We start from the raw sequence: 24062 nt of genomic DNA, 5'->3' as shown, positions 1-24062 counted from the left end.
ATGCCTCTAAGGAAGTGTACAAACAGTCACTTGCCGTTATTGATTTGCCCTCTGGACAATCCGTTACCTGGAGTAAATGATGTCTTCAGGGATCCTTCGGGGAACATGATCATTCGCTGTGTTTTACATAAGCAACAGGATGATTTGTTAAAAGGTCGTTTGAAGTTTGAAGTTTGAAGTTAATTATGGATCACATTTCAGCAAAATGAAGTTTTAAGTTGATCAAATTGATGTGTGTAATTATTCAGCTGTTGCTTTTTCCACCTGATATTTAATAACGTCTTGACACGTCGATAAATTTAAAGCTGTTGACAGAAAAATGAAAAAAAAACAAGCCATCAATGTCCCTCAGAAAAATCGAATCAAGAGACCTTTACACCAAAGAGAGGCAAGAAATGTCCAGAGCCATGTCCATCCTCTGAAGGCCATCAATTTCCTAGCAACCGTCTCCCAGGGGCTCTATAATCTCCCCTATCTAGCCAATTAACAAGTAGGTTTGGTGTGAGAGGGGGGTCAGAGGAGCAGAGACCTGGATCAAGGCTTCGTACTTTAGACACAGATCACAGCGTCATCACTTTAACTCGACACCCAGGCACACCAAGGTTGCACCCTTCTCTCAGTGTTAATTTCTGCCTCTTGATTTGATTAGGTGTAACTCGTCAGTTCGGTGTCGCGTGGAAAGGAAAGCCACTGAGCTCTGGCCACCTGCCTGCCGATAAGCTGTTTCAGCCTCAGTGTTTGTGCATTGATACAAATAACTTCTCCAGCAAGGTTAACGACTTCATACGCTTGAAATGTAGCGAGCAAGGACACAGCTCGACTTTCCTTAAATGAACCAAATTGAATTTCCTGAGAGGGCTTCCTGCTGAACGCTAATGTTCACACAGTCGGATTGTTGGATCCGCCTTCATCTGGCACAATCGTTCAGGTACTCGCCGGATCAAATTCAGCCCCATCTTGGAGAGGGCCTTCATGTGCCTCCACAGTTTGACAGTTATTCACCACTTCTCTGAAAGGCAGACAATAATGTCAATGCTCTATATCCCGTGCTTCTTTTATCTCGCAGGGATGCCAGGGTAGGAGTACCGCTCCTGTTCCTTGGCACATATGGATGCTTGCAATAGCTCACATGAATTATTCAACAGTTTTCTTCGAGTTGCAGAGCTGACATTGAGCTAGTTGTGTCATTTCTTTATCTATGGGATCCCCCACAGAGAAAGCACTACTGTATTCTGTAAGATAGAGAGGGCAGCGTTTTATAGTGAAATTCTGTATGCAAAACGTGGCATCGGATCAAAGGCTTCTATACTGTACGCTATATCAAACACGATGCAGAGATGCACACATGCTGCATAGTAAACAAGGAAGTGTATGAACAGCAGCTGCACCAGAAACCTATTCTTTTCACTCAATCAAGGCAGGCCCACTGATTCTGACAAGTGTGCCCAAACCTCTCTGGTATTATACGCTCACACCTCCACATGCGTAGGCATTGGCACAAATTAGCACAAGCGAGAGGCTGGTGTCCTTTGGGAGAGGCAGCTGTCAGTCTTTAGATCTATTCTTGGCTCTGCGAGGCTTCACACAACTGGGGGAGCGAGGGAACCTGACAGGTTCTGTAGTAATCAATCATTTGTCCCACGGCTGTTACACAATTTGATATGAGCGACGACACAGAGAAATGAAAGGGAGCTATTATTCGGAGGTATCAAAGAGAGGCGAGAGTTGTGACTCTTCAAAGGATTAAAAAGAAATATCTGTCCATGCCCTGACAAAATATCAATTGTCACCTGCTTTAACATTGGCAGAAGATACCGGAAGTATCGGCAACCAAGCCACAAAATGCTAAAATGTATTCATACTGCCCTTTCTCTTTATGTCCCCCCTGCCAACATGTTTTGCAATTATAGCTCGACATCCTAACAAGACCTCCCAGTGGACGGCCAGTCAGTGACGCTGTCAATTTGGTAGCTGAGACGGCTGGAAATGTCTCATTACTCTCCCGATAAGCAGCAGAAACTCTCACAGATAGCTCTGTGTGAGCTGTCCTGCCTAAAAAAGTCATTAGTAAAGAAAAACCCTCGGGATTAACTGCTACCTCTACCTCACCTTAGTCTCCCAGATGAATAAATCACACCTTCTGCAGAAAGAATAGGTGAGTAGGGTCGTGTAAGGTTCACTCTTATCTGTGCACATGCAAAGGCATCTGTGGTCTGGTGTGGTCCGTAAGCTGTAAAAATGTGCAGGTGTGCAGGGTTCGTCAGATTACTGTTTTAGTTATCCTTTACTTAATCCGTCTGCTGCATCTGACCCATTTTACTCGTGAGGAATTTAAGCCGAGCACGGTTAAATGTATTCACAAAAAGAAACATTTCTTACAGAGTGAATGGACAACAAAGACGAAAACAACAGAGATGAAACAGAACAGAATTTTTCTGATTGCAATTTGGAGGCATGATTAGGAATTCAAAGGGTTCGCCCTGATTTCACCTTCTCATTCTCTGTTTTCATCATACACTGACATGAAATGAAGGCAGGCATGAAAAGAGCTAACAGAAGGCGGTGGGTCGATGTGGTGGGACGATCACAGTCTGTCTGCTTTGGCCTGCTGTGTGCATGTGTATGTGTGTGCATGCATGCATATGTGTGTGTGTGCTTTGAATCATGAATGCTTGGCTCTAAACTCCACGTTCCCTGTCCAACACCTCCCACCTCCATACTGCTGCTGAATCTTAGTCCAAGAAGGATCCCCCGTAGGCCCTGGAAAGTGGGCCTGCGCCTCAATAAGTTTAGCAGCAACTGGCCTAGAAGTGCTGCTTTCTTCCCTCCAGTATGCTGATTGGTGAAACACGAAACCCCGCTGCTACTTGAATTAACAACCTGACAGGCGCTAATTTCCCATCACTGTTGCATCACGAGGGCTTTAATTAACTGAAACAAAAGAATGTTGCAGACTCCGTTTGTAGAATTTTAATAAATAACAAACTTTCAAAGACTCACTGTTGCAGATAACTTTGTCAATTTATGTAAATTCAGTTCAGTTTCATCAAGAAAGTCTTTAACATGTCATTGCCACCTTCCCACTCCTACGCCTCCATGGTTTTCAAAAACAATGGAACACAAAAATGTCTTGTTTAGGATATTCACATAACAGCATTCACGTTTAGCAGCTTGGCTGGACTGTGATGCAGTAGGATAAAGAAAGAGCAACATGGTGAAGACAGGCAGCTACATGAGACATGCTGTTAAACCTTCTCTGAACTGCTCTCTGTACTGCTGCTAATGAAACACCTTCTCTTTGCTCTTTATCTCTTCCTTTGAGTGAAGAGGTGTCAACCACAATTCTCATGTATATAAATTAGGTGATTCTACAACGTCTTTATAGGACAACCTTCCAGATAACTTCAAAACTTTGGGATTTGGACTGAAAAGATTGATGTGCTCATAGCCATGTTAGCAGCAAAGCTTAGCGGACAACGATGTCTTTCCACCACATTAAATATCCCACAAACTATTGGATGTATTGGGATGTAATTTACAGACGTTCATCCCCACAGGATGAATCCTACTGCCCTTCATCATTCCCTGTTTAGCGGCACCATGAGGTTGACATATTTGCTGGGATGCACCGATTGAGAAATACAGATACTGATGTTTAAAACAACAATTCAGCCGATGACCGATACCGATGTTTTTTTCAACTTTCAACTAGTCTTTTAACTTTAATTATATTTTAAAAAAACTATTCAGGCCTTCATCACAGTCTTTGAGAAAGCATGAATTCAATCTTTCAAATTCCCAATACATCTTTTTATTTAAACTTTTACATAAAAAAATAACTGCCTGAAAAGCCTCTTTAGCCTGTTTTAGAATCACCTGGTCTTGTACAAATATTTTTCAGTGCTTACGTAGCCTAACAAAAGTCTTTCTGAAAACATAAATACTAAATAAATACTACTGAAAACATCGGCACATGCCACCTTATTTGCCGATGTCTTTTAACACAGTCGATATCGGCTGATTCCACTGTTCAGCCGATGCATCGTGCACTCCTACATATTTGGTTTATCTTAGTTAAATGTCTCAATAATTTTTTGTTGGATTGCTTGAAATTTGGTACAGACATTCTACCCTTAGGAATGATACAATTATAGAATGTCCTGCCTTTTTATCTCGTGTCATGACGCTTTGGTCCAAATAACTGCAAAAATAATGACCATCTGCCTGAGCTGTACATTCTGCTCAGTGCTACCGAGCAAATGTAAGCATGTTTGTCACGGTTTGTCTACTTCTTCCAGACAAGACGAGCTAATATCGGTCTACAATGCTAGACTAATATTAGTCTAGCCTTGACTAATATTAGTAAAACATTGTCAAGCCTCTGGTTAACCTTGTTATGTGTGCGCTATCACTCAGTCACATTGCTTTTGTCAGCACCTCGCTAGCCTTTAGGCTGACAGCACCAACCAACATCTTTCACATCTTTTCCACTTTGAGTGGAATGGTAGTTCTGTGCAGCTGCTGTCCATAATAGCTACTTCATCTGCACTTATATTAGTTGGTTATCAATTATTTGAACAGGTAGCTAGAGGGTATTAAGCTGGCTTGAAATGTTTTTACACACAACAATGAAGTGGGACAGCATGTCTGGTCGATGTGTTTTCATGTATCAGTATATGTAGGGAATACCTCTTTGGCATCATTCCCATGTACTCCAGCCGTCTTTTATGGCACTATTAGTGATTGTTACAGGATTAAAAGATGATTGTTATTGTCTTTCTTTAATTCGAAGCTTTGTCGAAGCAGAAACATGAAAACCTTCCAGTCCAAACACTTGAACTGCCTGTCTGGGAATACTTGAATCTCGTTGTATTTGAGCGTAGCAGTGAAATAATGACATTTCTGGAAGACTTTCTTAACAGCAGTTTGTATAAGCTTTTCTTAATAATAATTACCACTGATGTCACGTTCCTCTGCATATCCCATGAGCTCTTTCGGATCGCCAAATTTCATTATTTTCTCATTTTGTAGCTTTATATTCCATCTGAACAGTTTTAATGTTTTATTAACACAGAACTGAGACTGATGAATTTTATATCAGTCCAAATCAAAGCATGAAGCCAATAACAATTTTCTGTAATGATTTTATTTTCCCATCATTTAAGTTCAGGAACACAACAACTTTCACAGCGATATGTCGTCAGAGCCAGCCCGACATTCTGCATTTACAGACCAGCTGATAACCGTGAGTTTTCACAAAGATTCCCATTGTTGTGATTTACTACTCGTCCCCTGAGCTAATTTTAAACCCAAGCAGAGTCTCCTATTCTAGTCTTACTCTTCTATTGGATTGTGATGTAAAGGGTGATGCATTGTGGGAAGTGGTAATCTAATCCCCGATGCTGGCTGGCACTCCTGAGGGTGGGAGATCTCACCATGTGATTGGAAAATTTATCTTAATAAAGTGACAGCTACATCATCAGCCCTCCCCCAAACCCCGACCCTCGGAGCAACACCTGAACTGAACAACACATGCAGATACACTGTGGCATCCATGCACGGGAACACGGAGAAGCACACCTGTAACACATGATTCCTACCATCCCACAGCTGTAATACAGTGATATTAAAGCCTGCAGCCATGTGTCGCTTCCAACCTTGTGTAAATTCATTCACAGATTGTCGCTCTGTTTTCATCCCCCCATCAAGAAAATCCACACAGCAGGAGCTTAATCCACAGAATACAAAAGATTATCCAACTACTGCATGCACACTGCTGGATATTACTGTCAAAGGGGGATTTGTAAGAGCAGATGAGAACATGCAGATGCACATTATATGGAGACTTAAATACAGTGGTTGGACACAATAACGTCAACACCTGCAGAGTTTGATTCAGTAACCCTGAAATTACTAACAAATCGGCTTTATTTCCAGTGGTTTCCATTCATGCTGATACTTGAATGGTTGGTTTAACTTGGTTTCCACAGATCTGTCTCTGATTTTCTTTTCTTTTTTTGCATTCACAGCAGTAGAAATGGTGATGCATGCCTTTTTGACAGCACTGAACAGTTTCATTTAAAAATTCAACAATGTTGCTCTCCAGAAAGAGCGTCCCTGTTCCTCTGCCAGCAGTTCTCTTACAAACTCTGAAAGTACATCCAGTGAAATCTGTTGACAGTGAGGTTTGTGGATTATGTCTGGGAGGACGTATTCCTGCTGAATTTTTTAAATGACATTTTTCACAACTCTGAGAAACTTATTCCACCTACGCTTTACTTGAAAACAAGCAAGAACTCACAGAATAGCTGCACACTATATAGACGTAAACTTATTTGCTGTCCATTGAACTTGATGGTCATTTCCACAACCTTAACTTTTCAAGCCCTGCTGGCAGAGATCAAATGGTTTCTTGGGCACGCTGCTGATCCACATATTTTGGGCCGTGAACATGTGTATGGATACCTCGATTAGATCCTCATCGGCAGGTTGGCATTTCACATTTAATCCACCGGCATGAGTGTGTCAACGTGTGTGTGTGCATTGGAAAACGTGGCGTGTATTGTAAAGCGCATTGAGTGACACGAAGACTAAAAAAGGCGCTATATAATTGCAGGTCATGGTGTGTTGGAGGTGTGCTGATTCACACAAATCTCAGTAACAGCCTGTCAGCTGCACTTCTTCATATAATCAATTCACCGAGGCTGTTGTCTTTTAATATTCCTCCCTGCCACATTTAAATGTGAACCACTAATGTAATAGTGCAGAAAATGTCCATAATTTGCTCATAGATCATTTTTTATGCAACACAAACGAATACAATTTATTTTTAGTTGCTCCCACATAAAAGTCTTCCTCTTTCACCTTCGGTAACTTAGCATAATTAAAGAGAAGCAGTAGCAGCTAGGATCGCTTTAGAATTAATTAAGGAGACTGAGAAAGATCTCCAATAACGAGCGATAAGTAAACATTAGATAAGAGATATATCTGAGCAGGAGCGTAGGAGTGAGCTAAATTTAAAACCACAGAGATTCAGTTGGAAGTTGCAAAAGTACTGAGAGACTTTTAGAAAGAAGTCTTTCTCTAGCATCAGAATCAAAGCCACACGTGTTGAGCCATCTGTTTTGCAGAAGTAAAGGCTTTGAGTTGATGCAGGAGATTGTGCGGTTAAAGTGAGCTGTACTGGAACTGTGAAAAAACTGCTTCATATACATGAAGTATGAAATATGAAAACCAATATAGTAGAAATTCAGTCGAACATCACAAACAGAAGCCTCAAAAATAACTGTATATTTAAATGCATGCCTCTCCCACTCAGCCTCACCAAAACTCATACATCACAGCTCCACAAAGGTAATATTTTTTCCAGGGATATTGTTTTGGATTCCATTATATGGTGCAGACTTGCACGGTATTGCGTCCTCCCCCTGCACACCAGGGGTGGACAAGATATCATAAACTGCAGATGAAATAGATGTCAGATTGGAAGTCTAGGTTAAAAGAAGGCTTGCCACGCTGACGCCTCGTTTGAGCTCCGTGATAAAACATGTCATCATGTCTTTTGTTGTTGTGTCTGTCCTCAAATAGCTGCAACCAGTCGCATACATATTGTATGTTTGTGGGGCTAAGATGGAGATGAAATACCACACCGTGACTCGAAGAAAGCCATCCACTGGGACAACATATCGTCCCCGCCGTGTCTGCTTCTCGTTCTTTCTCTGGTTTTCCTGCTTACAGTAAAACGCCTTGAACAGTCTGTGTCACTGCTGCTCTTGTAAAACCTGCCAGTGTGACGTCTCACAGGCCAGAGGCTTTCATCCACAGGGGCAGAGTCACTGAGCCTCAGACGGCCCAAGACTCCCTACACCCCCCATCCTCCTACACCAATACCCTTTGCCAAACTATCACACCCCTTTAGGGAACGTGCATGAGCCTGTCAGCTCTGATTTGAGTCAACGAATCAACAAAAGCAGACATGTGCGGCTTCTTGGTGGCCACAGTTGGAGGACTCAGGTTGTGCTGGACTGCTTTTTGTGTTTTTAATGCTTGTATCACCTTCCTGCAGAACAGTAGCATTCATCCCTTGGTAAATAAAGATATAACAGCTCGCCGCAGTGCAGAACATATTTATTTTTACCTTGAAAGTGATGGGTACGGCCGCTGTTATTTATTCAGTTTACTATTCTCTGTACCTTCTCTTCGATTTTTTACAATAATGTTCAGCTTCTCTTATTTTAACCCCCACGAACATGACCTGAAAAACTCGCTTCATTACTCCCAATCTAGTGAATGTTTATGTTTCTGGAGGATTAATTATGATAGAGGCAACATTTTTGAAAAACAGTATGCTGACAGTTGCTCCAAAAAGATCAAGAAAACTCTTTCCATTGATGCTCCCTGTAAAATTATCATCAAAAATTTTGTTTGCACCACCCGGCTTCTTAAGAAGAAAAATAGTCCCTCATTAGTGAGCCTGGCCACTTCTTTAAATGGTGACAAACACCAGGGCTGCCGCTGTCGAGGACGGCGAGGCATCGTTTTCATAAAACAAACTTGGATTGTGGAGCACAGCAGCACAGCATGAGAAGCTCCTTTTATTTGCCAAACACCAGTTTGTTTTCCATTCCTATTAGGCTCCACATTAACTGCGGCGTATGTTCTTGGACTCCACGCAGGAAGTAATTTTAATCCCCATCAGCTTTTAAGAGCAAAACCTAAATACATTATAAAAACGACACAAAGATGGAAGAAAATCAACAAAAAACGACCAAACATGTATCGCAACCGTCAACATGTATACAATAAATGGGAACAAATTGGGCAATGGGTGCGCTTAACAATATCGCTCAATGACATTAACATGCAGCAAAGTATCTTTTCACTCCTGCTCCAAACAGTGTTTCCCCTTTGTTTTTTAATAGTTAGGCACATGCATTCAGAACATATCCTGCACCTTGTTGCAAGTTATTACAGAGATGTGGGCATGTTTATTCATCCTGATGAACCCAAACGTCAGTAAATATTGTGTTATTGCTCCCTTTATTCTCACTAACACGGCTCCCCTCTCACTTGACCACCGCTGCTCTTGCTTGCTCTGGTTGCAGCCTTGGTTTGAAAATACATTCTTCCATTAGAGCAGTAACTGACATATATTTCTACTGAATATGAATCGGCTGATTGTTTTTCTTATTAATTAGTTATTCATTTGGTCTGAGAAAAGTTTCCGTCACAATATCCAAGAATGCAAAGCTACACCATCAAATGTCGTACTTTTGACCTGCAGTCCAAAACCCCCCAATAGATATCTCAATTACTCCTTTTTGCTTATTGAAACTATTAACCGATTATCTTTTGATCGTCTCAACCAACTAACTGATTAACCAGCTTAAAGATTTGTCTGATGCAAGCACACTCACCACATTGCATTTAACATCAATTTTACCACCTAACGTGATTTTCGATACCATACATTGGACGTTTGCCATATTGTTAGACAACAAGGCAGGTACAATATTTGTGTAAATAACCTTACACTGATGCCAGTGATGCGAAATAGTGTATTTAGGCCTGTCATCCCTCTGCATCGTCGTTGGTATTCCTAGAAATATGACTACTATTTATTTCTGTCACAGTTTGCTCCATTTTCAGGAGGTTATGTAAATGTGTGTTTTACAAAGCTGGTTTTCAGCCTAGAAGAACAAAGCAATGTGTACCTGAGAGGGATGTGTACGCGAATGGTTGCCAAACTCTCTGCTGTGCCCTCTTTTTCAGATAAGTTTTCTTTTTACACAGTAAATGCTCTTTGTTAGCGCTGTCATGCTGTAACTTAATTAAGCACAAGATGAGTTATGAGTCATAATCTGTCTGATTCAGCTCAGCGGGTGAAGATGATTGATGGATTAATTGATCCGTCACCTTTTGAGTAATAAACCGAGAGAGCTCAGTTCAATGTCAGGGAAAGAAAAGATAAACAACGACTACTTTCACAAATTATGAAAAGTAGAAACAGTTGGATCCATCACTCACAATCAGATGGAGATGTGTGAGGAAAAACACCAGCGCAGACGTTCAAAACACAGCCTGTGTGTTTGAGCCGGACCCATTCGGAAAAGGACACACTTTTTATTTTGCAAATTGCAGTGAAAAACATTCAACAGAGGTGGCTGATGCTGAATTTCCATCATCAGGAGCAACGTGAGAAAACTGTCCAGCTCACAAACATACAGTCCCATATTATTTGCCTTGTTAAAGATTGCTTGATTACTAAAAGTAGATCCTGCATCGTATCTGTGATGCATTCAATATATTTGTTTCCTGTCAACGTTTCAACAGCTCTGGGCATATATGGTGTTTACCTCTATATTATTAATAGCACATAGTTTGGCTGAGATAATTGTGACATGACAATTTAAAAGAAGAAGACGTACGAATGTTTTCACTCTGTTAGTACGTGCTGCACAAACACAGGCCCGAAATACACACATGCATCAATGGAGAGATGACAGAGTGAGGGGGCTGCACATGGATATGCGCCCCGAGCAGTTGGGAGAGTCGGTGCCTTGCTTAAGGGCACCTCGACAGTGTACAGGATAGGACCTGGCACCTCTCCAGCTACCAGCCCAAATTCCATTGTTGGACGTACGTACAAGACTTCAACCAACAGCCCTCCAGTTCCCAAGCCAAGTCCCTTCAGGCTGAGCTACCGTCTACCCTAACTTATAATTTCATATTGTCCATATCAGGTTGTCTTCCTGACTTTACAGGCCTTACACAAAGTCCTCTTTTCTTTGCTTGCACGTGGTACCAAAACAGTTTGTATTCAACCTTCACTGTGTCCATCATTAAAGGAACAGTGGATGTAAAGCACCAGCACAAAGTTTAACTCGATGGGAGCAATATCTGTGACTCTTCCTACTAATACTGGCACTGTGTGGACAATGAAGCCAGTTGTACTCGTGGCTGTAGCCTCTCCTGGATCTTACAAAGTAGGGCAAAAGAGTAATACCCTGAAGAAGACTGTCCTGTTAAAACATTTGTAAATTATTCAAACTCTTTTGCATGGTGGCTACGAGGGTGAGACTATTTTACTCCACACCAGTGCTCCCGGTGGGTCGACCCCTCCCTCACACGCCTCTTCCTCATTCACAAGAGAAGCGTAGTAGTTTTATTTGATTGCAGAGATGTCAAGGTCATCTGGTTTGTTTTGGAAGGCGTCTTTACTGAAGCATGTTCAGTAGCTGGTGCAGTGCATTGCTTTGTCACTGTTTTCATGCTGATTTAACTTGATGCTGGTTTTCACGTAGATACAGCAGTTTGTCATTTATCAGGCTAATACTGAAGATGAAAGTACATATTGGAAAATTATGAACTTAATAGATTTTCTGCTGAATTATACAGCATCTGATGTGTCACCCAGGCTCAGCTGTCAGACTCTTCCCTGTCAAACAGACAGACAGTGATGTGCTGGTGACAAACAGAGGAGCAGTAGAACAGGTATCTGGCTCGCCGCCCAGTCCTGACCCTTCCACTCAGAATTTAAATTTCTTTCATGTTGCCAAAAGCAATATTATGACTTCTGAGCATGTGGGTGCTGTTGGATTGGAGCGCGTTCTCTCTAATTTATCTTGACACTCCTCCATCCTCTGGGGGTGTTTACGAGCTAGAAGAAAAAAAACACAACCTATCTGTAAACAACAGAACAACAAGCTAGCTAGTCTTCCAGGTTCTCTTGGCTTCTTACTGTGCTTGTCATGTCTTTCTGGTTCAGCTTCAATTCCAAGAGCTTAGACACATAATGATGCTGTTTACCCTCACTTAAATATGAATTTTGTACTACACAGACTTTCACTGCGGAAGTTGGCCTTGGTCTTAGGTGGAACTTGTGCACACATAAAGAGGCCTTTGAATGTCGCTTTGATTTAAAAGCATTCGGAAAGCGATCTTTTCACTCTCAGAATGGACAGGAGGATAAAAACCCAAAAGACATTCTTTCTGAATTCTGGGGACTCCCAAAGAGGAAGTGTCCTCGGGGAGCTCCCCTGAGAACTACATACCTTCAAGGCTTTTTTTTCTGTTTGCATTTGCACTGCCAATAGAGCTGCTGTGACAGCAGCCGGCTGGTGGTTGGTGAAGCAAAGACAACAAGGTGGAGGACGCTGATGTTGGAGCTGTGTGTTTGTTGTTTGTCGAGGGTTTCATGAGGATAATAGAATTGGAAAGGAGGCTTCATGTTCAATCCATTTGTCTGTGTTTTGGGCCATTTTCTAAGAATATTGGTGGATGTGTTCAACCAATAAACGTACACATGTCTCTGACAAATCAGCTCACATACAGTTGAAAAGGTTCCTCTTATGTCGGTAGAGTATCTACTCTTCAGTCGGAGCTAAAATAGTCCCTAAGACTGTTTGTTGACATTTCTTGTAGTGCAAAAACAACAAGAGGGTTTCATAGTTCTAAGATGTAACATGATGAACATATGTAAAAGTTCCTTCGGTCTGAAAATGTCAACTAGATTTATTTCAATCAGGAGAAACTTCATTAAGATTGAACAATTATTTATTTACAAGCTTGGAAAGAATGAAATGTGCAAAGTCTTTGGCGACTCCATCGTGATGTCTTCATGAAGGGGAAGAGAGGCCGAGAGCAGGATAGGATACCCCCCCGATGGAGTCTGGACACTGGAGGTGGTGATGATGGTGAAGTAAGGTTGAGCTGAGGAGCTGGACTGATGAGATGGATTGGAGGTGAACGGGGTGGAGGAGGGTCGCAATGATCGAGCTGACAAACTGTCTGCGGAAGAGGAGGAGAACAGATTTAAAATGTGACAGCAGAGGGATGATTGGTCGACAGACGTCGAGGCTAACTCTGGTTTGTTTGGTTCTTGAACAGTATACGCCCATAATCAGCTGATCACCAGACAGGAAGGACAGAGAGGGAGAGAGAGAATGTGACATGATGAATGATGGCTAATGAATGAATGAGTACAAACAGTCTTCCTTCTTAAACTGACGCTGAGCATGCGAGTCCTGTAAAGATGAAAGATGATTATCAACATGAGTATGATGCTTGAAAAAGAATGCACTGAACCAGTTCGATTAAACAAGCCTCACATTTATAATAATCGATATTTAATTCAAAAGATCCACACACTTTAACAAAGGCAAAATGACTTTATTCCGTTCTTGAGTCACACAGTTAAAACGTTTTTATAGGGAAGAAACCGTTCTGCACGTAGAGAGGAGCAGACAGATCAAATTGGAGAAGACTCTTTAACATTGTGCAACTTGTTGAAACGTCTGTCTCGCTGTTATGTGCTGGACGTGATGAATAAAGAGTCATCAAAGAGGCTCCTTCAAGCCAGGCGAGGACAATCACGGTATTACAGCTAATGTAATTTAGATCAAGTGCGAGCGGGGAGCCTGAGTCAATGTGGCTTAGCGTTGTGCAGCCCAGGGCACTGATCACACTGAATGCAGGCCGAGGTTAACAATCAGCCATGAATGCTAAGCTGCTCAAAGTATTCCTTCAGATGTTAAGTATTAGCCTCTGGTCTTTTTCCTTTCTCCTTTAACTTGTGCTATTTTCCACGCTAACCCCTGATGCATACTGCGGCCCATTAGGAACAAAAGGCTAATGTCCATATGGTGCTGAAGCGTGATCTTTGACCGTGCCGAATAAGGAAAAGCATGATATGAATGGCAACGTTGTCCGTCTGGGAACAGTATTTAAAGCTGTCTGTGCTCTTTTAACACAAAAACAACTCACAGTTGGCCCTTTCCTCATTCACACCACATTTGTTTTGCAGCTCTTGGCGAACAAATTCTCTGCTGAGCTTAATGTGACTCAACACGGCGAGTTCAATGCGGTAATACATCGTTCTCCCAAAGGCTATGCAAACACGCAATCATGGTGTTGTGCTACATGTGATTAATTCTGTCCAAACTGTGAAGCTGCATGGATCGGTGAACACTCAGAAACACAATGTGAAGTCTCTACCTCAAACAGCCGGATTAGAGAGGATTGGAAACACCGTGGTGGGCTGTTAAAAGCAGGAGAGGTTACTAACAGTCAAACTGGCATCTTGCGGTGTTGATGTGGAACTGATGGATCAATTTTCAGGCAGATTTAAAACCATTCACGTTTGGTAAATCATGAAAAAAGCTTCACTAAAGCGTTTGGATGAGTCATTGAGGCTTTTATGGACCTTTAAATTCTATCAAAACCACTCAAAGATGGTTTGTTTGTGAGGCCTCTCCATAAAATAAATATAGCCATCCGTAAAATCAAACCTGTGTAAAATCATCCCTCTAAGCTTTGATTTAATCTGACAAGTTGACCGAACCTATTCTCATTTAGTGGAACTGTGTGGGAGAGCAAATCCATTGAGACCTGAGGCTTACACGATATATACATTAGCTCACTTTTTCCTGTCAGACTGCTGCTTCTTATTACTCTATAGAATAGATATGTACATAGAGACACTGTCAAAATACTGTGGGGGTTTTGACTGCGTTCAGCTGCAGACGATTCTCCATAAGGTTAAAAGAGTTTTACAAACTTTTCTATACAGTCCACTGACCCCGCTGTGCTTTGCAAAAACTTAATTTTTTTTACTTATGTGCCCATCCAGCTTGTACTGCGTTCAACCTTTTTCATAGAAATTGCAGCCAGACTGTCTGATTTGAAGTGGCTTTAGGATCGCGGCGAATTGCCAGCCAGACAACCCAGATGATCCCTGACCCAGCAGAGAAAAGAAGGTCCCATCATTGAGTGCGCGACAGAGAGAGAGAGAGATAGATGCTGTCGATTTGAGAAATAACAAACAAACAAGAGGAGAGAGCGGGAGAGAGAGTGCGACACAGTGACCCATTCATTAGTGAAGCTGACCCTGCAGGGACAAAGACGCTGTTCATTAAATAGACACTCGAGGCCCAGTCAGAGATCAGACTCTCGCCCCGACAGTGAGGATATCACACTCCACGTATATTGTTCAAAGCAAAGCGACAGGGGGTTTGAGAGGCCGGGAAACTCCCCGGAGACCTGTTGAGGACCCCGCTGAAACCGAAGAGTAGCTAATGTTATTGTTATTTTAGTGAAGTTAGCTTAAAGTGAAAACTTTTCTTTCTGTTTTAGCCACCTTTAAGATCTTAAATCATCATTAGCACTTTAATGTTCCCCGGTTCTGCATTCATTTTAAAAGGAAATCCGTTTTGATTCTTCTCTATTTCTGCTGATATAAGTAAAGCCAGCTCATCATTAAGATAATGATGATGATGATTATAAATTATGTTTTTTAAAGAAGCTTTAGGACAAGAAATGCAGCTCAGGCAATAAGTCAAAGGCACAATAATTATAGTAAGAATAAGACAAAATAAAGATAAAATAGAATGAATAACAGGATGGAAAAAACAACCTGCATAAGATAAAAATAAAGATGACTGTAAGAAGTGAGACTATAACGTCTATATGAACACCACTGCTCTTCTCTTACTACGCCATGGTGACAGGAAACACAGCACTCACACAAGCTTGTTGACAGGATGCTGCTCCAGACATGCATGAATTTTTAATTTGCCTTTTTCTGAGAAAATATTCCAACTGCAGAGAAGTTCCAGCTCGCAGAGACTCACTGTATTCAGTGTTCCGGATTCTCACTTTAAAGTGGATTATCTGATGTACTGTCAGAGCCGTCATACTATCCGACTAATGACGAGGATTTCCAATCACAGGGAGAAATCAGGAACCAGAGGCGTTTTGATTGCTGCAGTGGAACTCTCCAAGTCATCACAAGTCACATGGATGAGTGTGACTCATGGTTTGTTTCAAAGTCATGAATAAATGAAAAAAAAATCATGTTGGAAAATCAAGTCCGATGAGTTTTAATTGGAGATTTATGTTGGAGATAAAAACATACAGAAACATACAGTCCTTTGAGCTGCAACAATTAGCCCACTAATCGCCAACTGTATTGCTAATTGATTAGTCAATTAAGATATCACTGCAATAGATGACAGGAAATTGTGTTTTTAGCCCCTTAAAAAAGAAGATTTCCTGCATTTCTCTGTTCATTATCATATTAAACTGAACCAGGGCTGTGTAATGGCTACAGTTTCTTGACATCGATTGAGATGCACTGATCAATACACCTTCAGCAGATTTATTATAAACAAGGAGCACCCTCCATGGGCTGCTTGTCTACAAAGGAATTCTTTATTATCTCAAATACTACATTAATAGATATCCTTCACACTGATGTGTTTTTGTCTCTGTGCATATATTTGGCTAAATAATATTTGCTTACCTCGCTCACTGTTGATTGACTGATCGCCGCACTGATGTGAACCTGCAGCCTGTTTTGCATGAAATCAGACATGAATATATATTCTCTCCGTTTATCAGTAAATAAACTATCTGCTGTTATAATGAACAGACACAAAACTAAGTCTTTTTGTTGCTGAATGATGAAACTGAATTTACATTTAGATTGCACGGGCCAGAACTTCGTGCGTGCAGCCTATGCAGACTTCCATATTGATGCTCTGGAATAATGTAAGCTTGTTTACTTTGTAGGTTTGATTTTATCCACAGAATTACAGATGAATGCAAACGATAAAGGTACAGGCTTAAGAGTGGGAACTGAATCATCATCAGAACTTTTCTTCAACTGTTTTGAAGTCAAACAATATACTAGAGGATTATTACATAAGATTTGTTCAAAAAGCCTGGGGCAGAAAAACAGACCAACATGCTTAATCCTGGTTAGGACCTGATTTAGGGAAGGGAAATATAGATCAACACTTCTTGAGTCATTGTTCCTATCCTAGCTTCAGATGAGAAGCTGAGCATCCTAACATCCCAAAATCGTATACCCCTTTCCCACCAAAATTAGCGCGTTGACGTGTGTTTCTCAGACCCTGGTTAGGTCTTTATTGTGTCTATTACTCATTCAGTCTATTATCAAACTCGGCGCCGACAAAATTTGGAACAATGCTCGAGCGCTGCATGGACGGAGACGGGCGGAATCGTGCTGGGAGGGGGTGGAGATTAGCGTGTCGACACAGGTTTTGCGTTTCCATCAATGCTGATCGGAGCCGAGGCGATAGTTACCCGGGTCTACTGCAGAGACATTTGACCCGGGTCTGAATGCCGATTGTAACCTTTCCCACTAAGCAAAAAAGCCGGGTGGGTGTTAGTGGGTTTTTTGACCAGTGGGAAAGTGGCTTTAAACTCTCCTGTTGCGCAGGTAAGCGCTAAGCTGTCCTCACTTTCACTTCTCCACTATCAGCTTACATGTTTCAACAGCTCCTCTCTCACCCAACTCACCGTCTTCTGTCATTTTTTCTTCTTTTATCACCTAAGTTAGCAAAAAGTTTCTGAAAACAAACAGCGACAGATTTCTCTACAGATGTTTTTAGCCCCTCTTACTCGTCTGTCGTGAAGTTACGTGAAAATCGCCGTCATTGCTTCATAATTTGTACATTTTAATGACAAAAAAATCTGCTACAAATGATTTAGCTTGGTGAGATGAGACATAAAGTTTAAGGTCTGACTGACTTTATTACCTGAGATAAGAGGAGTCCTACAGTAAGTCAGGATTTGCTTCGGTAAAACCAAATTGGGAAGGATCCTAACCTTATGTAAGATATGTCTGACTTAAAGCAGGATGTTTCTGTAATGCAGCCCCCTGATGCACAGCAGCGTGACAGTTATTGATAACTCTGTGATTACTTTCTGCTAAACACGTGATAAATGGAGGTGAAACACAGTTTGTTTCCAGAATGTCAAATGGCGCTGTCAGGCTTCATGCAATATTGAAAAGCTCGCTGTAGGCTGCAGGGGCTGTGCATCGATTTACATTTAGAGAAGAAAGACCGAGTTTCAGTTTTGTGCGTTGCAAAGATCTGACTTGTAAAACATGTCATACAGAATCTGAGAAACAGAAAAGGTTCATTCTGTCAGAAGAGAGAGACAGAAGACACCGGACTCTTACTTTGCATGTTAAGCCCTGGCAGGTTTCGTGCGGCCAGGCTTTGTGATCTTTATTCGTTAAGAGCCTGTTTTATTCCACATCCTGAGCTGGAGGAGTTTGATTGTGGGAGCTGGAGCCAGAGAACTTTCTTTGAGAGGAGAAGCTCTCACAGACTGGATTAGATTTGGGCGGAAGGTGTTTTATTTTAGTACCCGAGCATCTGTCTGATTCTACTGCGTTTTAGGTTTTGGATGAAAAATCCTCCCCTGCACCTGAAAACTCTATATCCACTGTGGAGATAACATGCACTGACTTTATCAGTTTGTATTTTGAAGGCAGAACTTCCAACTCGCCTTTTTCTATCATCGGATTAAAAAAAACATCACATAGATCTTATGGACTCAGACGGACTCCAGAGAGGATTGGTCTGGGGACAGCGAAATGTATTTTCCTCTTTGAGTCTTGTTCTTAATACCACAGTGTCTCAAAAGTAGTAAATGTTCAGTAGCATAATGTGATCTGGAGCTAAAGATAGCCCAGCAAACCAAAGTAAACCATTTAGAGTCGTCTTTGAGCCTCCTGTGAACGCAGCGTCATGTTGACTGAAGATAGATCCTGTCAGATTTATCAGCAGCTGAGATCACAGACGAGGCAACAAGCGGCCTCATCAGAGGCAATCATCGCCGGAAATCTGCTCCTTATTTCCTGCCAGGCATGATTTTTAGCTCTGCAAAGACGTGGGTCAACATGAGCTGCCCTCCTACCGACCGCCCATTGCCCACTAAGGGTCCAATCAGCCTCAGGCCACACGCTAATATAATCAATTACCCAGGAGTTTAATGTGAGGTGAGAAGTGAAGCTGCCCAATTACTTTGATTCCTTCTCACTTGCAGTATCAATAAGCCTTTGGATAACACAGTCTGAGCTCGGGCACCCTGCGTTAATTAGTGGTTTTTAACTTGCTGGGATCACCCGCTGACTGGGTGAAGACAGCTTTCATGGTGTCGAGTTTTCTTTGTGGAGGGACACAAAAATAGATCCCACGCAGGCTTTCAGGCTGAAATTGCAGAGTTATTCAGGGCGACCAGAAGGAGTGTGACCAAAACGTAAAATATGAAAGAACTGTGTGCAGAATAATGTGTTGGAGCTGTTTCTTGTTTCTAAGTAACAGTTTTTGAGCCAGTGAGCAGGGCAGATGTGTGAGCCTTCTCGTTTGTAATATCCCAAAGGTGCACATAAAGAAGGTATGAATAATCACAGAACAAACATAATACTGTAAATCTGCAGAGCCTTGATAGGGTGGATGATAAATATAACTATAAAGGATATGGGGATGATGCTGTAAACAAACGACCAGTATCACAAAACATTCAAACTGCTTTATGATCAAACTGGTGTTTTCAATATTTCTTATTTTCAACAATGAAGTCTAAAAATCATTTTTGTGAATGCTTGTATGGTCTTATTATTCTGTATACCCCAAATCGATGACATTACCATTACGAGTAAGCATAAAGACACAACCTGTAATTAATGACAGACTTAAACAACTTGTTTTCCAAGTGTGGAAAGATGATGTTTTATCAGTCGATACCACTTGTTTTTTTAATGCAGCACGCCTGTCATCATTAAGTGTGAGTGTCTTTGTGGTTTTTGTGTTGTGTAAATTTCAACAGTGGGGTTAGAAAATGGCCCTTAGACATTCTTTGTACCGTGGTTGTTTACAACTTTCATGAAAATGTTAACAACAGCAATGTTTCACTTTTTATTGTGTTGGAGTAAAAGAAGGAAAAGCGATTAAATACATGTTAAAAAGATATTTAAGGGCTCTTCTCTGCTGTTTAACATGGCGGTGTGTCATTTTTGACTGTTAAAGTAATAATCTTGAAGATTTTCATGTAAATAAATGTCTGTTAAGTGACTATCTGTTGCAGATCGAGGTATGAATGGTGATTGAGCCTATGGCCCACTGATGAAAGCCTTTACATTTGCAGTATTACAGACTGGGTGTCTGGTGCAACATTCGCAGTAAAAATCACAAGCAGCGCCCAGTTAGTGACGCGTTTTCCATCAGCCAGCAGTGGTTGGTCTGCCAGAGAGGGTAGGCGGAGCTAAGCAGCTGCTTTTCCGCTCTCTGCGAGTGTTGCGAGTAAACAGTAATCTACTATGACTGAACAAACAAAGGAAAGATGGATGACTACAGATACAACTTCAACAAGAAGTGAAAATCCAAAGAAAAAGAAACAAACTCGACGCTCAGATGAAGCAAACAGTCTGAAAAGGAAAGCGACCGTCAGCCAGGAAAATCAAGAGTTACAACCGTAACAAAGGGAGCCAAGCGTGAGCGTCTGGTTATCTGGGACGTATGCACCTGCAATGCCTTTTATAGCCATTAGGTGTCGCCAAATAGAGCAAAGCTGAGAACTTGGAGATTATATCTTTAAGACAACAGAAGGAAACATTTTTCTCCCGTACCCAGTCTCAGCCAAAAGTCTGTTGGTTCTTAATGGAGATTAAATTCTTTGAAGTGGTTCACAAATTTAAAGTGTTAATATTTAAAAACGTCATGTGATTACCTTACAGATGGGCACAGTTGTTTTTTAGCAAACACTACTCAAACTGCAGCGAATGTTGCTTCTGTTTGAGACAGTTTACAGCAGTGGATTAGTGTACATTCATGCAGCAGTGCATGAGTTTTATTCATAGTAAACCACAGAGCTCATATTCATCACAGTGACAGAACACGTCTCCCAGCTATGTGGCCCATCGAGTTATTAATCGTTTTTGGGACCACAGTGGAGCTCTATGGCTCAGAAGAATCTACGTCAGGCAACACACACAACACAACTCTCTGTTGTAGGAAGAAATCATTGTTGGTTTTGTTGACAGCTACAAAATATAACACATCTCCAGCCTCATCCTTTAAGGCTACTGTAATAATCCAGACTCATACCAGGTATTAATATTCTTTAGTTTGAATTAAAACAAGTGTTCGGTTACATATGATGATGGACGATTTTATGAGCAGACTTACTCTTGTAGGAGGACTGTTTGCTGGATCTCTACTGCAATTAGCAAGAGAGGATAAGGGCAGGCTGTGCCAGAGACTTGTGTTCAGACAAATAAGATTTATTGATGTGTGTGGCGATTCCTGCTGGCTGCCAATAGAGTTTGATAAACGCCACAGATTACTGTAAATTGGCTTTCAGACACTATTTTGATCACTTTGTGTGTGTGTTGCTTATTAATCCCTCCCCAGCCCTGTAGCACTCAGACGGTTTCTTCCATGCACTGAGAGTTGTGTCTGACTCGAGTGCAGCACAAAAAAAGGTGACAGGTTATTTTTATTGAATATGGCACATTTTCTGCACTCACACATCATCTGCTGTGGGTTGCCAACAGCTTTTCAACACATTTTACATCAAGGACAACATTAGAGGAGTCTGTGAATCGACTGTGTCATCCTTGAAGATGCATTATATGCTTTTCCTCACTTGACAACAAGCTAAAGTAAACTCTCCAGTCTTCTGTTTGAATAAAAGATGCTTCCACATTATGGATTTCTGTTTTAGAGGCACAGAAGAGTTTACACATGGAGTCATTGATCGCCGTGGGTAGTTACTCATGTTTGTTAGTCCAACACTTCCAGATCAATTCACAGTCTGGCTAATTATTTCTAAATGATCCATAACAGTTCACCTTGATGCAATCTCTCGACTTCCAATCAGCATCCTGATGAGATTAGAACTAAATGTTTCCCCTTTATCTGAGCCGGATCTCTGTGTCTTATGAGATAAAGCAATCTACCTCAGGTGTTTCTCCCTGTACATCCTTCTGTCTTTCTAGGAGCTCGATGTTTTTTTGTATTGTAATTTCTGCTTGTTCATCCATCTCCCAGGTCCATGGGGAAGGTGCATGGGCAGCGACTGTGGCCCAGGTGGCAGCCAAAGCCGGGCAGTCTGGTGTGCCCATGTGGACGGCTGGACGACGCTCCACACCAACTGTGACCAGATCCAGCGTCCTTCCAACCAGAGAAACTGTTTCCGTGTGTGCGACTGGCACAAGGACCTTTATGACTGGAAACTGGGCGCTTGGAATGAGTGTGTGCCAGTTTCAGCAAGGACCTTTGGGGCCCTGCGGCCTTTCACATGCAGTGGAGGCGAAGAGGGCATTCAGACCCGGGAGGTGGGCTGCATGCTCAACTCAGACGGGTCTCCAGCAGAGGATGCCATCTGTGAGTACTTTGAGCCCAAGCCTCGCCTGGAGCAGGCATGTTTGATCCCTTGCCCTCAGGATTGTGTGGTGTCCGAGTATTCGCCATGGACTTCCTGCTCCAAAACGTGTGGAACAGGCCTCAGGAACAGGGTCCGGAGTGTCCTGGTTCCTCCACTTTTTGGAGGTGCGATGTGTCAAAACCTAACTGAGTTCCAGTCTTGTAAAACGGGGCCTTGCACAGGTCCGGAGGGCATGTACAGTCTCAGGGTGGGACCGTGGAGCCCTTGCACCCTCCCACAGACTCGGACAGAACGGCAAGTTAAGCGCAGGAAAGGTAAAGGCCAGGGGCTCAGGGAGAGAGCAGGAGTCAAAGATCCAGAGACCAGAGAGCTTATCCAGAAGAAACGAACCAGGAATCGTCTCAACAGGCAAGAGAGTCCGTTCTGGGACATCCAGGTGGGCTACCAGAGTCGAGAGGTGACCTGCATACACAGGAACGGGAGCGCTGTGGGACGCAAGTGAGTGGTTACATTTTTATGTTAATCTGACAGTAAAATTCACATGTTTTTTTCCCTCTGTAGATTTATATGGCCATTTCATTTTCATGCTTAGGGTATGGTGATAAATCTGTCAGCATTAAATCTTTTATTTCTCATCTCATTTCAAAAGCAATTATCTACGTCATTATAGGCTTATATCAGTGGTAGGTTCCATCTTCTCATACATCCACATTTAGGTGTGCTCGCTCTTAAGTCATTTCTAACAGCCAGACACGATGCCAGAGATGTCCTCCTGAAAGTTTCCCTCACCCTGTCAGGAGGTGACACGCAGGGGAGGATGTTTATCGGCTCTGTCTTTGTCACTGCGGCGCTGTCAGAGCGATGAGGCACAACTACCACAGTGTATTTGATGCGTACTTCCGAGGATGGAAGTGGCAAAGCAACTGAATTTATAACATGAGATCCGTCTCTGCCATATACATTGTTAGACATATGCTCAAAACCAGAGAACAAAACCCAGAAAACTGCCTCGTTTTGCAAAGCGAACACATTCATTTCACTCAAAATGTCACCAGCAAAAAGTTGTTCTTTCGCAGCCATAAAGTCAGATTGCTGCATAAATCTTGAACAGTAATTGGAAGGTTTGTTTTCTGTATTTTATAGTTATGGTTACAACTTTGAGGGATCTGAAAGGATAACTTCTTTCAGATCGTGTTTTCTCCTGTGCCTGAGCAGCCAGCTGAAACAGAAACGTTATAGAGAGATAGCTGTGTTCTCTCCAGACCAGTGATCTGTGCCCGGCAAAAATACTCCGGAACTGCTCATAAACATTTTTAAATTGCCTTTCTCTTGTATTGACCGAACATAACTAGATATATTTTCTTATTTTTTCTCTCTTTAACGTTTTTTTCTAACACCAAGCTGTGCAGATATCAGTTTATGTGACAAGAAAGAAATGGAAGTTCTCAAAACCCAGACCGTCTCCATGGCTTTAGAATTGGTTTGGTTAGTAAAGTTATATTTCTCTGATTTAATAATAAAGTGTTTAAGGTAAAGCTGAAAATGTAACGGCAAAGAAACTGGCTTAAAGGAGCAGCTGAAGCAGAATGAGAGATAAAACAAGTTGGTGAACTTGAACAGTTTCCTTATATGTGTCAAAATGGAAATCCATCTCTGAATCTTTACTTTAATGTATCGTTACTATACGAGGAACTGTTACACAAAACACATGCTGTAACTACAGTGTAGGAGTGCTTCCATTCATAGTGTTGGTGAACTCACCTCTGGCCCTGATATTATCATCGCTGTGAGCAACAAAGCTCTGACTGAAATGAATCTGCCTCAAACAGCTTGAATAGAAAGGGATCATCGACATACAC

At 41.8% G+C, this 24062-nt stretch overlaps 1 protein-coding gene across 1 annotated transcript in view; it reads left to right on the top strand.

Moving 5' to 3' along the window:
- Positions 1-24062, top strand: part of thsd7ab (thrombospondin, type I, domain containing 7Ab) — a 178888-nt gene that overhangs the window by 34082 nt on the left and 120744 nt on the right. Inside the window, exon 2 of the mRNA XM_069656696.1 lies at positions 21867-22701. Coding sequence (XP_069512797.1) covers positions 21867-22701 — 835 coding nt within the window. The remainder of the gene's footprint in view (positions 1-21866; positions 22702-24062) is intronic.

Source organism: Semicossyphus pulcher, unplaced genomic scaffold (genome assembly GCF_022749685.1).
Source record: "Semicossyphus pulcher isolate SPU_LCO1_2020_fin unplaced genomic scaffold, fSemPul1.0.p SCAF_9, whole genome shotgun sequence".
NCBI classification, from domain to species: domain Eukaryota; kingdom Metazoa; phylum Chordata; class Actinopteri; order Labriformes; family Labridae; genus Semicossyphus; species Semicossyphus pulcher.
The sequence above is the reverse complement of the archived record's forward strand: the minus strand, read 5'-3'. Positions and strand labels throughout refer to the sequence as shown.